Source organism: Corvus moneduloides, chromosome 6, assembly GCF_009650955.1.
Source record: "Corvus moneduloides isolate bCorMon1 chromosome 6, bCorMon1.pri, whole genome shotgun sequence".
NCBI classification, from domain to species: Eukaryota; Metazoa; Chordata; class Aves; order Passeriformes; family Corvidae; genus Corvus; species Corvus moneduloides.
The window spans coordinates 883,615-900,027 of NC_045481.1; the positions used below are offsets into that span (position 1 = coordinate 883,615).

Sequence of the window (16,413 nt, forward strand, 5' to 3'; positions counted from 1 at the left end):
CCCTCCCCATTCAGCAAAATCATAAAGAAATGGCTTTTAGAGCAACTACTTCAAATATTATTGCACCTTTCAAAATAATACTGTGTGGGCTTGGAAAACAAACCCTGAATATGTCAAAATAACGGGAAAGGAAACTGGAGGCAAAAAAAAAATCCTCAGTACCACAATGGGCAGACAGACACCACACAAATTCAAGGTGACTGAGAGCAGAAGACAACCCAAAAAGGTGCTAAATTAGTTAAATTCCATTTTACATGATGGTTATAACCCACAGCATCACTTTCTCTCTCTCTGGCCCAGTTTTCAGTGAGTTCAGGGCTGTCACCCAGTGGGATTTGGGTTAATCCCAGGATCTGCCCCTCAGCAGGACACACATTTGGGATGAGCCCTGCCTTCACTCCCTGCACTGGAGTCTGAGGAACCCGAGCTGGGCTCCCCCTGTTTGTGAGAATGGCGACAGCGACCCTAAATCCGATAAAAAACCCCACTGAAATACCCAAGAGAGGGAGCTCGTTCCATAGGGGCTGAGGCTGCAGAGCTGCAGAGGCACGGGGGGGGGTGGAGCAAAGAAGAAACCAAACCAGTGGAACAATCCAAACATGCTTTATGCACTGAAATCAGGAACAGCCTCGTGGGTACCCCTACATTTAGCACCATTGTGAGCTGGGAACACTCAGAGGAAGCAATCATACAGCCCTTGAGCAAAGGGGGAACACGGACACGAGTGCGCTGGGGACGAGGACGGGATGGGCTGGCTCGGAGGTTTTATTGGATATCATGCTAGGAATGCTGCTGCTGTGAGCTCTGCTCACATTCCAACTGCAAGCACACAGCAGGATAGAGTCAGTTCATCTAGCACTCGTTTCTCCACAAGGAAACAGAAGGGAAAAGTTAAAAATGCAAATTCTCTTCATCAGATCCAAAAACGTCACAAGGAAGCAACAAATTTGCCTTGTAAATGTCTCCAAGGATCATCCCAGCCCTCCTAGCAGGAAGCAGGTGACAAAGGAGTACAGGCAACATCCTATGGCATTTATTATTTACAAACCTTGAGATACAGAAACAAGGCAGCCCTTGAGTTACTGGTCATAAAAAACCCCGTGAAGCACTGGCGCTTTCCCCACGTGCACACACAGCCAGGGGTCAGCACCCCTGCACTCACCCCACGCTCTCACCCCGCTTCACCCCAGCACAGGGAACTCCACATTCCAGAGGAGGAAGAGACAAAAGCTCTAGGAAGGGTTGGATGGACAAATTCCCAACTGGATCCCAGTTCTCTCCCAAATCCACTGCCACGAGCAGGGTGCCAGCCAAACCCAGCTGGACACTCCGCTTCCCACCCTCTGCTACTGCAGTAACAAAGGAGAACTACGGCAAGGACCGAATCCCTCCTCGTTTCCATGGCAAGGCGAGCTGCAGCGCCGGGGCCGCCGCTCCGCGGGATCGCCGTGCAGCAGGATCAGCTCCGGCCGAGGCCAGCGGCGAGCGGGCAGGGCCTCAGAGGGCGGTGAGGCCGAAGTTGCAGCGGCAGTACATCATCCCCGCCGAGTCCAGCCACGAGTCCGAGATGGGCTCGTACCTCTGCACCGTGTTCAGGTAGGACGAGCCCGAGTGCCCCCCCACCACGTACAGGTGGTTATCGATCACCGCCGCCCCCACGCCTGCGGACGAGAGCACGGCATCAGCACCTCTGGGAACCACTGCCACTTCTGTCCCCAGCTGGAATCGCCCCCCTCCACCCAGGGGCTGACCCCAGAGTGCTCACTGTCTGAATAAAAAGGTCTGGCACTCCTTTTGTGCTCTTCTCATCCCCTTTCCTAGGATAAAACAACATCCCTCTGTCCCAGTGCCCCTTGTCAGGGACACTATGGGATAGGATCAGGGAATATCCTGAGCTGGAGGGACCCACAGGGATCACCCAGCCCAGCCCCTGTCCCTGCCCAGACCCTCCAACAGCCTCACCCTGGGCATCCCTGGCAGCGCTGTCCAAACGCTCCTGGAGCTCTGGCAGCCTCGGGGCCGTGCCCATTCCCTGGGGAGCCTGGGCAGTGCCCAGCACCCTCTGGGGAAGAGCCTTTCCCTAAAATCCAACCTAAACCTGCCCTGGCCCGGCTCCAGCCGCTCCCTGGGTGCTGTCCCTGTCCCAGGCAGCAGAGATTGGAGCTGCAGCACAACCCTGCGCCCCTGAGCCTCCACACTCAACAAAATACAACAGAACAGTGACCAAGAACTGCAGAAACTCATCACTGCTGAAATCACTGATAAAACAGCGGGTAGAGCAGAATTACTACTTCCTATTACTTTTGTTACAGCTCAGCATTAATAAACTGAACTTGGAGAAATCAAGATCCTCTCACAGGGCTGGTGAAGTGACCTTCACCCACAGATGGAGTCCCTGCCACTCTCCCTGCAGCTTCTACCAGCTCAGAGGGTTCATTTCTGCCATGTCCCACCTGTCCTAGGCTCCTTCATGGGCCGGCACACCGTCCACTGGTTCTGGTGGGGGTCGTATCTCTCGATGCTGGACAGGTGGGACACCCCATTGTGTCCCCCCACCACGAAGATGAAGCCCAGCATGACCCCCACCCCAAAGTTTATCCGTTTGTCAGCCATGGAGGCCACGGTTTCCCAGGAGTTCTTGCTCGGATCGTAGCGCTCCATGCTGCAAGGAAAACACAGCTGTGATCCCGGGATCTCAGGGGTGGGGATTCACTGCAGGGGTGTCACAGGCACAGCCCTGATCCTGGGATCTCAGGGATGGGGATTCACTGCAGGGGTGTCACAGGCACAGCCCTGATCCCGGGATCTCAGGGATGGGGATTCACTGCAGGGGTGTCACAGGCACAGCCCTGATCCCGGGATCTCAGGGATGGGGATTCACTGCAGGGGTGATCCTGGGATCTCAGGGATGGGGATTCACTGCAGGGGTGATCCTGGGATCTCAGGGATGGGGATTCACTGCAGGGGTGATCCTGGGATCTCAGGGATGGGGATTCACTGCAGGGGTGATCCTGGGATCTCAGGGATGGGGATTCACTGCAGGGGATTCACTGCAGGGGTGTCACAGGCACAGCCCTGATCCCGGGATCTCAGGGATGGGGATTCACTGCAGGGGTGTCACAGGCACAGCTGTGATCCTGGGATCTCAGGGATGGGGATTCACTGCAGGGGTGATCCTGGGATCTCAGGGATGGGGATTCACTGCAGGGGTGATCCTGGGATCTCAGGGATGGGGATTCACTGCAGGGGTGATCCTGGGATCTCAGGGATGGGGATTCACTGCAGGGGTGATCCTGGGATCTCAGGGATGGGGATTCACTGCAGGGGATTCACTGCAGGGGTGTCACAGGCACAGCCCTGATCCCGGGATCTCAGGGATGGGGATTCACTGCAGGGGTGTCACAGGCACAGCTGTGATCCTGGGATCTCAGGGATGGGGATTCACTGCAGGGGTGATCCTGGGATCTCAGGGATGGGGATTCACTGCAGGGGTGATCCTGGGATCTCAGGGATGGGGATTCACTGCAGGGGTGATCCTGGGATCTCAGGGATGGGGATTCACTGCAGGGGATTCACTGCAGGGGTGTCACAGGCACAGCCCTGATCCCGGGATCTCAGGGATGGGGATTCACTGCAGGGGTGTCACAGGCACAGCCCTGATCCCGGGATCTCAGGGATGGGGATTCACTGCAGGGGTGATCCTGGGATCTCAGGGATGGGGATTCACTGCAGGGGATTCACTGCAGGGGTGTCACAGGCACAGCCCTGATCCCGGGATCTCAGGGATGGGGATTCACTGCAGGGGTGTCACAGGCACAGCTGTGATCCTGGGATCTCAGGGATGGGGATTCACTGCAGGGGTGATCCTGGGATCTCAGGGATGGGGATTTACTGCAGGGGTGATCCTGGGATCTCAGGGATGGGGATTCGCTGCAGGGGTGATCCCGGGATCTCAGGGATGGGGATTCACTGCAGGGGTGTCACAGGCACAGCTGTGATCCTGGGATCTCAGGGATGGGGATTCACTGCAGGGGTGATTCCGGGATCTCAGGGATGGGGATTCACTGCAGGGGTGATCCCAGGATCTCAGGGATGGGGATTCACTGCAGGGGTGTCACAGGCACAGCTGGTGCTGCCAGGCAGAATTACCACAGAGGAATACAGAGGGAAAGGGCTGATGGGCACAGGGATTAATGAGGCTGCCCAGGGGGGTTTGCTGGTGCCCAGGTGGGCACAGGGACCCCCCCAGCACGTACCTGTTCATGTGGGCAGGTCCATACCCCCCGATGGCATAAATCATCCCGTCCAGCACGGCAGCAGCGAAGCAGCTCCGTGTCCTGCTCATGGGGGCCACCAGCTGCCACTCCTTGACCTTGGGGATGTACTTCTCCACGCTCCTCAGGTAGGACTGGCCGTCGTAGCCACCCAGGGCGTACAGCTCCCCGGCCAGCACGGCCACGCCCAGCGTGCTGCGGCTCTCGAACATCCTCTCCAGGGAGCTCCACGTGTTGGTGTCGGGGTCCCAGCACTCCACGGAGCTCTCGTGCTTCCTGTAGCTGATGCCCTGGCACACGTGCGTGGCGATGCCGCCCACCACGTAGATCTTCTGCTCCAGCACGCAGATCCCGAACTCGTAGCGGGGGATGCTGAGAGGGGCCAGGCCGATCCACGAGTCGTTCTGGGGGAAATACATCTCCATGCTGGAAGGGAAGAGCAAGGAGCAGCTGAGCAAAACGTGAACCAAAACAGGAACCAAAACAGGAACCAAAATAGGAACCAGCTGCAAATATGACCCAAAGGGAAGAGAAGAGTAAACACAAAAAAAAAAAACCAGCCACAGAAACGGGAGAGAGAAAAGCAAATTAGAGAGAGGGAAGCACAAGATACCTATACTTAAAAATATACATTTAGAAACTACAACTTGCAGTGTATAAATACGTGTTTTACATGCACTCTATAATTTATAGTTTTTTATAATTAAACAGAATGTCAGCGTAGCACAAACTAACCTGAAAAATCTGTCCTTAAAACGGCTTATTTCTTTTAAACAGCACTTGAAATCTTACATTTAAATCTTACATTTAAATCTTAAAATAGCATTTTCTTTTAATTACACTCCGTGTGAGAACACGGTTGGCCTAGCTTGCCCCATATAAAGTCTAACCAATCCACCTGAATAGTTTAATTAATAAATTACCTAAATAATTAAGAGGCTATCTGGTACAGAGGAAACATGATCTGTTCAAAAACCATACAGGAGCATGAGGCCCCTGGAGAGCTGACAGGCACTAAGAGCCCAGAACCAGGAGCTGCTGAAACACCAGAGAATAGAGATTAAATATATTTTATGTAATTTTGTTATTATGAAGCACCAAAAAATTTAAAATAATCCAAATTATATTGGTAGACTACATTTTTATAATCATTGAAGAAGGTGGGAAAGAAGCAGAGCTGAAGAATATCAGAGAATGACTTCATTCACTCAAACACTTCTTATGAAGCACAAACCCCCTTCATTTTTTAAGGCTATAAACCAAACAATTCCCAGCCCCAACACCTGGTTTAATATCAGTGACTATCATTGGGAAAATAAACTTTAAATGATTTTGACATCTGTGAACACAGGGAAAAGAACAAGCAGCTCTTCCCAGCTTTTTAAATGTGTTTCTCTCTGCAAGCACAGAACTGTCCCAGAAAAGAATATCCCAGAATATTATCCAGAACCCAGCTGTGGAACCAGTTCAGGCAGTCTGGCTGGGCACAGGGAACATTCCTGGGGCTGATAAGGGCACACAACATCAAAGCTCTTTCTGTGTATGTATAAATGTCTGTATGTATGTATGTCTATACATGTACACATGTATATAAACAGCCTCCCCACAGCTTAACCACCAGCTCTGGGAATGTTAATCCCACGTTCTAAGCAAACCCAGCCACACCATCTTGGGGCACAAAGTTGTTTGTCTCTCTCTTCGGTTCCTTCTGCTCCCAGGATGAGCCTCAGGGATGCTCTCCAGGAACTGAGGAGGTTCATTCTGGAATGCAGGTGAAGGAGGAGGGGTCAGAACTCACCCGCTCCTGCCAGCACAGACACCTGCTCGGCAGCTGGGCTTAAAGCCACGGTCACATCATGATCCAGAACTCCTTCATGGAATCCCAGGATCATTGAGGTTGGAAAAGCCCTCCCAGCTCATGGAGTCCCAGCTGTGCCCGATGCCCACCTTGTCCCCAGCTCAGAGCACTCAGTGCCACATCCAGGAATTCCTGGGACACCTCCAGGGATGGGCACTCCAAAGCTCCCTGGGCAGCCCCTGCCAAGGCCTGAGCTCCCTTTCCATGGGGAAATTCCTGCTGCTGTCCACCCTGAGCCTGCCCTGGCCCAGCCTGAGGCTGTTCCCTCTCCTCCTGTCCCTGTTCCCTGCCAGCAGAGCCCGACCCCCCCGGCTGCCCCCTCCTGTCAGGGAGTTGGAGGGAACAGTCCCCCTTGAGCCTCCTTTCTTCTTCACTGTACTGTGATTAAGTCTGTTTTAATTCCAAGGACTTTTGAATTATCAGGAAGCATATTTGTCATATATTGAGTTAATCTTTATGACTTGTTTGAAATAGTAATAAATCGGGGGAATATTAAGTAAAACAAAAATACCTGGAGGGAAGACTAAGAACTGCACAAACTTTAATTAGCCACGTTATTAACTCAATCAGCAGAAGGAAAATTATTTCAGAGCTTTTTGTTTGCACAAACAAACGTCTGGCACAAACAAAACCCCCTCACATTGCAAATTACTCATGAAACAAAAAAGCATTTAAGCATTTTGAATTTGGGGCTTGTCCTTGCCAATAAAAACCTACTGAAGAGGTTTTATGAGGGACAGCAGCACCTACACCTCGCAGACTCTGGTGGGACTCACAGGTCTCTTCCAAGCTCAGTGACTGGGGGGATCCAAGCCCCCAGTGCCTGCGTCCCACTGCCCCCTGGGCCATTCCTCACCTCTCCAGGCAGGCGAAGAGCCCGGCCTTGCCCCCCACGGCGCAGAGCACCTTGGGCGCGCAGCGGGGCCGCGTCAGCAGCATGGTCTGGTGGGACAGTCTGTGCTCGGGCATGAAGTGGTACTTGAGGGCCTCGTTGAGCAGGTGCTTGCAGGTGTGGTCGTCCCGGATCAGGTGGTTGGCCTCGTAGAGCCGCGTGAGGAACTTGACGCTGAGCAGGGGCAGGCGCACGCAGTGCAGCAGCTGCGCCAGGTACTTCTGCCGCTCCTGCACGTCGTACTTGATCCAGGACTCCAGCGCGTAGAACACCGTCTCCTCCGTCACCACGTTCAGGCAGTCGTTGGACACGATCTCGTCCAGCTCTGAGTGCGTCAGCTCGAAGAACTCCTCGGTCTGGCACACGTCCTCGAAGTTCTGGCAGATGAACTTGTTGGCCGCCAGGTACAGCTCGTGGCAGCCGTAGGTCTCGGCGAAGCGCGAGATGCCGATGCAGTTGCCGGGGTCCAGCTGGCTCTCCAAGAAGGCGCAGCACTCCTTCACCACCAGCTTGACCTGCAGCAGGTTGGCGGCAGGCAGCAGTGACTCCACGGTGTCCTGCGAGATGAAGACGGTGCCGGTGTAGGCGTACTCCACGATGGCCTGCAGCGCCGCCTCGTCCACGCACTGGAACTCCACCTCGGCGTTCTCCTTCTCCGACAGGTTCCCGGTGAACATGGCCTTGAAGTAGGGGCTGATGCTGGCCAGCACCACCTTGTGCGCGTGGATCTTGGCCTCGCCCACGCGCAGCACGATGTCGCAGAGCTCCTGGTGCTGCCGCAGGAGGTTGAGGCCCTGCAGGAGCTGCTCCGAGTGCAGCGGGGTCAGCTTGGCCAGCAGGAAGGGCGGGGACGACGGGTCCATCTGGGAAACACAGTTTGGGATGTGTCACTTCACATTTATGTTACTGAGACATGCCACACGTAACAGTTAAAAGGTATTTTTCCATTTTGGCTTTTATCTTATTAAGGTTTGTTACTTCCCAGCTCCCCTTTCAACCCTCACAGGCTGCACTTTTTCATGCAACTTAAACCCAGGACTTCAAGTGTTCATTAACAGTCTATGCTAGATTCGACTCTGAATTAAAAAAACCACACAATCATCTTTTCTTTTTTTTCTGGAGTAAAATATCTCTGATTTGGTTGTTGGGCTGTCTGTGCAGACACAGGAGCTAGATCGATGATTCCTGTGGATCCCTTCCCATTCAGGATATTCTGTGATTCTACATCAAGGATTCACTAGAACTGAGCAGTGACTGAAATAAAAATAAACAGAAATAACTAAAGAATACCACTGGTTTGAGACAAAGTTTTAAAAGTTCTCAAACTCCTTTTGTTCAGTTCAATTCCTGCCTACTTAGCACTCCTGGGGAGCAGCCCAGTCCTGCTGTGCCTTTCTCTGGCCAGGCTCTGGCAGGGAGCAGCTTCCCATTCCCATTCCCTGCCTTCCCTCTGCAAACCACCCCCGCAGAGCCAGCAGGGCTGGAGCAGATTCCCGTGCTGTGGATGCACAGAGGAGCACGGGAGAAGGGGGAGATCTGATCCTCACCTCCCCTCACCCTGGGGCTGCCACCATGACAGGAAATCCCTGCTGGGACGGTCTCAGCCTCTGGAGAGTTCAGGGCTGCCCAGGTAAGCAGGGCCCAGGAGGACAGGCTGAGCACCCTGGAATTCTCAGCATCTCCCCAGCGCTGCCAGCTGCCCACGCTCCCCTGGAGTGCAGAGGGGAGGATCCTCACTCCTCCACAGCTCCACAAAACTCCTCTTCCCCAAAGTTCCCGCGTGCATCGTGACACTGGAGCACTCGGATACCTGCTCTAATTTCAGCTCCATGAACGTTCCCAGGGTGCAGCAGCTCTTTATTCAGCCCCCAGCACTGCACTGGTGAGAGGTGGAGGGTAGGAACGTGTCAGGATCCAGGGCCACGAGGAAAGAATCCCATTGTTCTGCAGGGAACACCGCAACCACCCCACTCCTGAGCTGAGCTGCTTTTGATTCGCTGAATGATCTTCAGGATCTCGCTTCTTTTATCTTAATAATAAGTTCATCATTTGTACAGCTCCCTAACTGACACCTTGCTTGCAGGGGAGCCCACTTAAAAGTGCTTAATTTGAAATAATCAAACGGGTTGCCAACGTTTAAATACAGAACACAATAGCAGTGACAGGGAAGGGAAGGCTCCCAGCTGGGGCTGGAAAACCTCTTACCCATGAAGAGATAAATAAGTTCTCCTATTATCACTCTGTACTGGAAAAAATAACTGAAGGAAGCTAATTTAAGCACATCTGCAAAAGGCAAGATCATAGACAACATTATTCTCCCTGTCACAAATGTGCAGCACAAATTATACACGGAAAAATTAAAAATTTAAGATGATAAAAAAACTGTCCAGTAACAAAACCCCTTTATTCCCCTTTTGTGTTTGTGTTCAGAAACACAACAAACACACAGAAATTAGGAAACACAGGAAGGAAAGCACCACATGAAAAAAGGAATGGTCACAGCTCAGCTGCAAAACCTGCCCAAACACCTAAAAATAACCATATTTAAGTTATTTGGCAGCAATAAAGCTTGATGCACCACCCTGGTAGAACCTCTCACACTCCCTGCACAGCCAGGCTCGCCCATACCATGGATTCGCTGTTATTTATTTGAATGTCCAGCAAGCGATCAGCAGCTGGAACGTGAAGCAGCCCTGCAACTGCATCCCAGCCCGGCGGTCTGTGCTCACGGCACACATCAAACGGACACCTCCGGGGGATCAGATCCTTTCAGCCTTTCAACCTCACCTCGAGCAGCAGCAGGTACTGTAAGTTAAGAGGTTAAGCAGCAGAGGAAGCACCTGAGCGGAGGCATTTGGGCGCGCAGAGCAGCAGCGTGAGCCGGGAGCGCAGCGGCTCCGGCGCGGGGCAGCAGCAGCGGGAAGGGCTGCGGGCGCTCCCCGGCCCCGAGCGCGAACCGGAGCTAGGACGCGCAAGGCTCGGGGCAGAGCAGCCGCTGGGCTGGCTCTGGGAATGCCCACACAGCGCCAGCCCCGAGCACCCGGCCCGGGCGAGAAGGAAAATCGCCAGCAGGACCGGCCCGCGTACGGGATTCCTGCTGCCCCGGCGGCCGTGCCCAACGCCGCTGCCCGAGCTCCGCCGGGGGCACGGCCGGTCCCGGCGGGGGACGGGGCTCGGAGCACCCTACTCTGTGAACGCTGTCCCTGCCCGAGCTCCCTTCCAGCCCAAACCACTCCGGGTCTCTGCGGCTCCGCCACTCTCCGCTCACACGGGGGTCTCCCCGTGCCTGGCTGGCCCCCCGCGTACCGGCAGCCGCTCCGGCTGCATCCACACCCCTCCCGGGGACGCGGCGCTGCCGCTGTGTCCCGGCGGTCCCGGTGTCCCGGCGGTCCCGGTGTCCCCGCTCCCACCTGTGCCGGGGTGCCCCGGGCCCGGCCCGGCCGCGCCGCCGCCTCGTTCCGCCGCTCCGCCACCGCCCGCGACGTCACTTCCGGCCGCCCAGCCCCGCGCGCCCCGCCAATCAACGGCCGTGCGGCCGCGCACACCCACACCCGCCGCTGCCCGGGCGGTACCACACCGCGCACCGCGCGGGAGGGACGCCGCGGTTTTCGCTTCCCCGGCGGTTTCGCTTCAGCTTCGTCCCCGCGGCTCGCGCGCCGCCGCTCTCCGCTTCTCCGCCACCGCATCCGCGCCCCGTTCCGCCCGCTCGCAGCTGGAGAAGGCGGCGGGGGGGGAGGGCACCGTGTCCCCCCTCCTTGTCGCGGCGTGGTCGGCGCCGCGCCGGCGCAGCACGCGGCGCCCCCTGGCGACGGCGGCGTTGCTGGGCGGGGCCTGCGGGCGGCCCATGGCCGCGGCCTCGGGCCATGGCGGAGCCGCCGCCGGGACCCGCCGCACCGCCGGGCTGCGGCCGCGCCTGGGAGCGCGGCGGCTCCGCGCAGGAGGCTGAGGACGGCACGGAGCCCTCCGGCCCCAGCGCCCTGCAGAAGGGTCCGGGCACGGAGCCCCCCGGCCCCGCTTTGAACGGTCCGGGCACGGATGCCCCCGGCCCGCAAGAAGACACGGAGCCCCCCAGCCCCGCTTTGAACGGTCCGGGCACGGATGCCCCCGGCCCGCAAGAAGACACGGAGCCCCCCAGCCCCGCTTTGAACGGTCCGGGCACGGATGCCCCCGGCCCCATTCACAACGGTCCGGGCACGGAGCCCCCCGGCCCGCAAGAAGACACGGAGCCCCCCGACCCGCAGGAGGACGCGGCTCCCCCAGAGGGGCCGGAGCTGTCGCTGGTGCCGCCGGAGCTCCGCGCGCGGCTGCTGGACCGGCAGGACTACCGGAGCCGTGCCCAGGCCGTGGAGCAGCTGCGGCGGGCGGTGGAGGGCTCCAGCCCGGCCGCGCTGAGCGCCGCGCCCGCCGCCGCCGTGGTGGGGCTGATCGCGCTGCTGGACACGCTGCTGCACGACCCCAACTTCGCGGTGGCGCGGGGGGCGCTGGAGGTGACCCGGCTGCTGGCGCTGCGCCTCGGCCGCCGCGTCCCCGCCGTGCTGGCCCCGCTGGTGTTGGCGGCCGCCCGGGCGCTCGGGGACGCGCAGCCGGCCATGCGGCGGGACGGCGCCCGGCTGCTGCTGCGGCTGATGGCGGCGGCCGGCCCGCGGCCCGTGCTGCGCCTGCTGCTGCAGGAGCGGCTGCTGCGGCACCGCAGCGCCCGGCTCCGCGAGGAGCTGCTCAACACGTGCATCGCCGCGCTGCTCGCCTACCCCGCCGCCGAGCTGGACCTGCCCCGGCTGGCGGCCGCGCTGGCGCCGGCGCTGCTGGACGCGAAGCGCCGGGTCCGGCACGCTGCCATGGAGGCGTTCGCCGCGCTGGCCTCGGCGCTGGGCCCCGGCAACTCCGGCGCGCTGCTCCGCGCCCTGGATGCCGTGGAGCTGCGGCCCGGCGGCGCGGGGGTCGTGCACGCCGTGCAAGCCCGGCTGGCCAGGAAGGTGCTGCCCAGGCTGGGCGAGCAGGGACTCGTGGAGTACGGCGTGCCCTTGTCCTCCTCCGGCCACTGCCGCGGGCCCTGCCACCCGCCCGGAGCCGACACCGAGTGGCTGCTGATGGGCAGCAGGAGCCGGAGCGCGCACAGCCACTGTGGCCACCCCGCCGGCCAGGCTGCGCTGCACGGCCCCGCGTGTGCCGAGCGGGGACTGAGCCCCAGGAGAGTCCTGAGTGCCGGCAGAGGCAAAAACAAGCTGCCCTGGGAGAACGAGCTGGCTGCGGACAGGGAAGGTGGCTCGGCGGTCAGGATGCCTGTCACGAAGGGTGTGGAGCAGGTATGTAACTCCCTGGGTGCCTTTATCCTTAAGGTATTTCTAAAGGGAGGAGGGAAAGTTGTCAGAGGCTTGTTAAGTGAGAGGTATTTGGAGGTATGGCTGCTGTTTCATGTTTCCTGGATCTGTACAGTCAAATCGCTCTGGGAGGGTAAATTTGGGAATTCCTTATGTCAGATTCAACCAAGTAACTTACCAGACTACCTATCACTTACAAAAAAATATATGAATCTTTTTTTGAGGTTTGTTGGACTCCCTGAGACACTTCTCAGGTCCTACAGTAATGTCATGATGCTGCCATGTCAGCGATGACAGGTGAACCTCTGGGAATGAGCACAGAAGTGGGGAAGGCATCCTTTATTTGTATGTTTGCGTTGGAGAGCCTGGGACTGACTGCAGACACTTTCCTGTTTGGCGGAAAACTGAGCAATTCCTTCAGCTCAGGCTCTGAAGGCAGAGCTCTGGGGTGGGGTGAGCCAGGGCGCTCTGGGATAAACCTGGGCACTGCCAGATGCCTGGGTGGCTCTTGCTCCTTGGGCTGATCCGAGCAGGAAAAATTCCAGGTCAGGCTGGAATAACGATTTTGGTTGAGTTTGGGTGTAATCACCTACTGACCACGTCGGCAGCTGGAAAGGGGAGGAACCTCTGGAAAATTGTCCAGGTCGTTTTTCCTTTGCCAATGGTTCTGTGACGTGTTTTGGATACCACACGTGGAGGTGTATCTTTGTGTGGTGGTTTTTCTGTTGTGTTTTGGGGGGTTTTTTTAAAGTGGACACGTTTGATTTATCGTAACTTGATCTCCTGTGTGGGAGCTGAAGCAAACAGAAATCCTCAGGAAATCAGAGGATGTGCAGAGGAGATTCCTCAGTGCCACATTTACGCACTCAGATTTTAATTCTCAGTTGCTTGGTAACTTGTTGCTGTGCTGGATGAGGTCATGGACAGCGAGTGCTCCTCTGCAGCCTGGCTGTGGGGCAGGCTCTTAAAATAAACTCAGTGAATGTCTCTGTACTGTCAAACCTTGACGTTCATGCCCAGACTTGGAATGCCGACGTGCTCATCCCTTTCCTTGGTGCCTGTGTTACCTTTCCTGAGGCTCCTAAAGACATCTGTGTCTTCCCGAGCTGATGAATCAGGCAGTAAGTTCCCTTGGGATATCTACAGACAGGGTCTGGACAAGAAGATGTGTAGGAAACACCTCTGGAGCAAGGAGGGTTTCCTTTTTTGGACAGTTTTTCGGTACTAACTAATACAGCCTGTAAAAAACCCAGTTATTTGCCAGTGTTCTCCTGGGAGGCTGGGCCGAGCCCTGTGCTGCTGCTGCTGGTGGTGTTTTTCTGCAGCTGTGAATAAAAAGCAAGTTAGTACAGGCACCAACACCTGGTTGGGGCTTGGGAAGGGGGAGCATTCCCTGCCTGGAACAGCCCCTCTCCAAGGAAGTCAGGGAGGGGCTCTGGAAAGGAATGAACCTTTTGTACATGTGGTTGTGTTTATCCCTGTACAGTGGGAGGAGTTTTCTTCCTCCCCTGCAGGGAGGGAGAGAAAGCAATCAGCTTATGGGTTCTGTTTGGTTGGTGTGTAAAGTGCATTTAGAGGTGGGGAAATCATCAATTCCCAGAATGGTTTGGGTTGGAAGGGACCTTAAATCCCACCCAGTGCCAGCCCTGCCATGGCAGGGACACCTCCCACTGTGCCAGGCTGCTCCAAGCCCCAATGTCCAGCCTGGCCTTGGGCACTGCCAGGGATCCAGGGGCAGCCCCAGCTGCTCTGGGCACCCTGTGCCAGCCCCTCCCCACCTTCCCAGCCAGGAATTCCCAATTCCTGATCTCCCATCCATCCCAGCCCTCCAGCCATGGCAACCTGATTTGGCACAGGATGAACTGGAGTCCTGTTGGCCAGACCCCAGTTACTGCAAAGGAAACTTAAAACATCGGGGTGGTTTAATAGTGGAATATTTACCTGATTGCTGTAGCTGACACCTTTGCTGCTCCTTCACATCCTGTGCTTTGTCTCATCACATCTGACTGAAGCTCTCTGGGGCAGGGGACAGTTTGTCCAGTGATGCTGGTGACCAGAGGGACCTGAGGGAGCAGCTGCAGCTGTGCCAGTCTCAGGCTGGATACCAAGGAAAGGCTCTTCCCCCAGAGGGTGCTGGCACTGCCCAGGCTCCCCAGGGAATGGGCACGGCCCCGAGGCTGCCAGAGCTCCAGGAGCGTTTGGACAGCGCTGCCAGGGATGCCCAGGTGGGGTTGTTGGGGGGTCTGGGCAGGGCCAGGGCTGGGATGAAGACATTCCAGGAGCTCTGTAAGTCAGGCTCTTGTCCCTGGGGCATTCAGCAGTCAGGGTGTGTGGGAAGTTAGCCCTGGATCTGCCCTTAACTCCTTCAGTCAGGAAAATGCATTTATCATGCGTGAATCTCAGGCAGTCCACTTGTTTCTGTACGTGTCAGATATTAATTATTAATTCAGACATTCCTTTGAAATGATTTTGCTTAAAAATTAACTTTTGGAGTCATTCAGTGACTGAAAGGATGCATGAAAGTAGCTTAATGTTTAAAGCTGTTTCCCTGCCAATATTTTTAGGGTCATGTTACACAGTGATTGTCCAAGGCTGTGTCTAGACTTTCCTCATCAGATAAGATGTGAGTAAAACATGTGTAAGTTAATGTGTACTAAAAATAAAAGGTAGATAAGGCACATGGACTTCAGGGGTTTGTCTGGCTTCTCTGGAGAGCTGTGGATTCTCCATCCCTGGAGGTGTTCAGGTGTCTAAGGGCAGGTTTGAATGTTGGCTGTTGCTGGGTAAGAGTTACCCAGGGACACACAGACCCTGCAGGCCCTGGCCCTGCTGCTGGAGATACCTTTTGGTACCCAAAGGTTCCTTTTGGGGGGAACAAGAGCATTTGAACATTTCACTGGACATTTAAGCCTTGTCACAAAGTTCATGTGAACTCTGGGATCTCCCCTAACTGCGGTGTTGGCTACACGGTGTGGAACTCTCCTCGTTTCCATATTGATCTGATAGCTGGAGAGCTTGATAGCTGGGCTTTGTGGAGGCCTCCAAGGGTTCAAATGCCCTGGGGAATCAGATCTATGGAACAAGACCTCTTTGTTTTCCAAGGATCAGAGGGACACAGAGGGTGCCCAGTCTGTGGGAGATAAAGGTGTCCCTTCCTTGGGAGCTGGGGTGTCCCTCTGGGACCTGAGCCCTGGTTTTTCTGGAGCTGGGAGAGGATTTTAGGGGGATATTGTTGTCTTTGCGTGGTGCTGGTCTCTTCCCTGGGAGCAGGTTGTTGATGCTGCTGGTGTTGGATTAGGAGCACCTTTAGTGTCATCCAGTGGCACAGCTCCACAGGGAAGGGATGCAGGAGGGAATGTTTGCATGTGATTCCAGGCCAGGCTGGACACTGGGGCTGGGAGCAGCCTGGCACAGTGGGAGGTGTCCCTGCCAGGGCAGGGCTGGCACTGGGTGGGCTCTGAGGTCCCTTCCCACCCAAACCATTCCCTGATGGGCCACTCTCACAGGCTGTGCTTTGATAACCAAGTTAACAATTCCTGTGGTGGATGGATTCAGGTATTTTCCAGCATTCGTGGAATTTAAAGGAAATCCCTTTCTTTTGAGAAATCCCTTTGCTGGGATCTGTCATCTGCTCCAGGGAAGCATCTGGCAGCCTTGGGTTTGCTTTATTTCCCACCACCCTCAAGCCTGTGTTTAGTGAATTTGCAATGCTGTAATTATAATTTGTGTACAAGGAAGCAGAGTTTTCACTCCTGGAGCTGTGATGGGAACAGCTGAGCAAAGCTGCACAGTCATGGCAGTGTTGGAATTTACTCCTTCTGCACATACTGCTTTATCTGTAGGGAAAAACGGGATGAAAGTTTATCCTGTACCAGCTCCTAAGCAGAAAATTCCCACAACCCCAGCCGAAACCAGGCTGTGGTGATTTGTACAAGGAATATTTCATTATGGACTGGAGGATACGTGGATGGAAAATGTTTGCTGATCACAGGGGCAGGAATGCCAAGGTCTCACCTCTTTTATCCCAGCTTGTCATTACCTGGAATAATCCACTTCATTTTCCTGCTGTTC

At 55.9% G+C, this 16,413-nt stretch overlaps 2 protein-coding genes across 7 annotated transcripts in view; one reads left to right on the top strand and one right to left on the bottom strand.

The window, feature by feature from the left end:
* Positions 1-587: 587 nt before the first annotated feature.
* On the bottom strand, positions 588-10,519 carry KLHL28 (kelch like family member 28). 2 transcript variants are annotated; one of them, XM_032112760.1, is made up of 5 exons: positions 10,435-10,519; positions 6,989-7,887; positions 4,257-4,700; positions 2,454-2,662; positions 588-1,661 (listed from the first exon to the last, which is right to left on the bottom strand). In XM_032112760.1, the coding sequence occupies exons 2-5, from the start codon at positions 7,885-7,887 to the stop codon at positions 1,498-1,500; spliced, it is 1,716 nt and encodes a 571-aa protein (XP_031968651.1). In that variant the 5' UTR covers positions 10,435-10,519; the 3' UTR covers positions 588-1,497. The 2 variants fall into 2 exon arrangements, with proteins under 2 accessions (XP_031968651.1, XP_031968652.1); XM_032112761.1 differs by lacking the exon at positions 10,435-10,519 and adding an exon at positions 10,331-10,404.
* Positions 10,520-10,877: 358 nt separating this feature from the next.
* Positions 10,878-16,413, top strand: part of TOGARAM1 (TOG array regulator of axonemal microtubules 1) — a 40,955-nt gene continuing 35,419 nt past the window's right edge. For 3 of the 5 annotated variants that reach the window (XM_032113268.1, XM_032113271.1, XM_032113272.1), the window contains exon 1: positions 10,878-12,327. In XM_032113268.1, coding sequence (XP_031969159.1) covers positions 10,888-12,327 — 1,440 coding nt within the window. In that variant the 5' untranslated portion in view covers positions 10,878-10,887. The remainder of the gene's footprint in view (positions 12,328-16,413) is intronic. The other 2 variants (XM_032113269.1, XM_032113270.1) reach the window with 2 other exon arrangements.

Bases quoted from the DNA above. Each gene is read 5' to 3' on its own strand.
- KLHL28 (XM_032112761.1), bottom strand. From the start codon at position 10,351: ATGCAGCCGGAGCGGCTGCCG. The intron at 4,701-6,988 runs GTGAGGAATGGC...CTTCCCTTCCAG, and splicing joins CTCTTCGCCTGCCTGGAGAG to CATGGAGATGTATTTCCCCC. The intron at 2,663-4,256 runs GTACGTGCTGGG...TTTTCCTTGCAG, and splicing joins GGACCTGCCCACATGAACAG to CATGGAGCGCTACGATCCGA.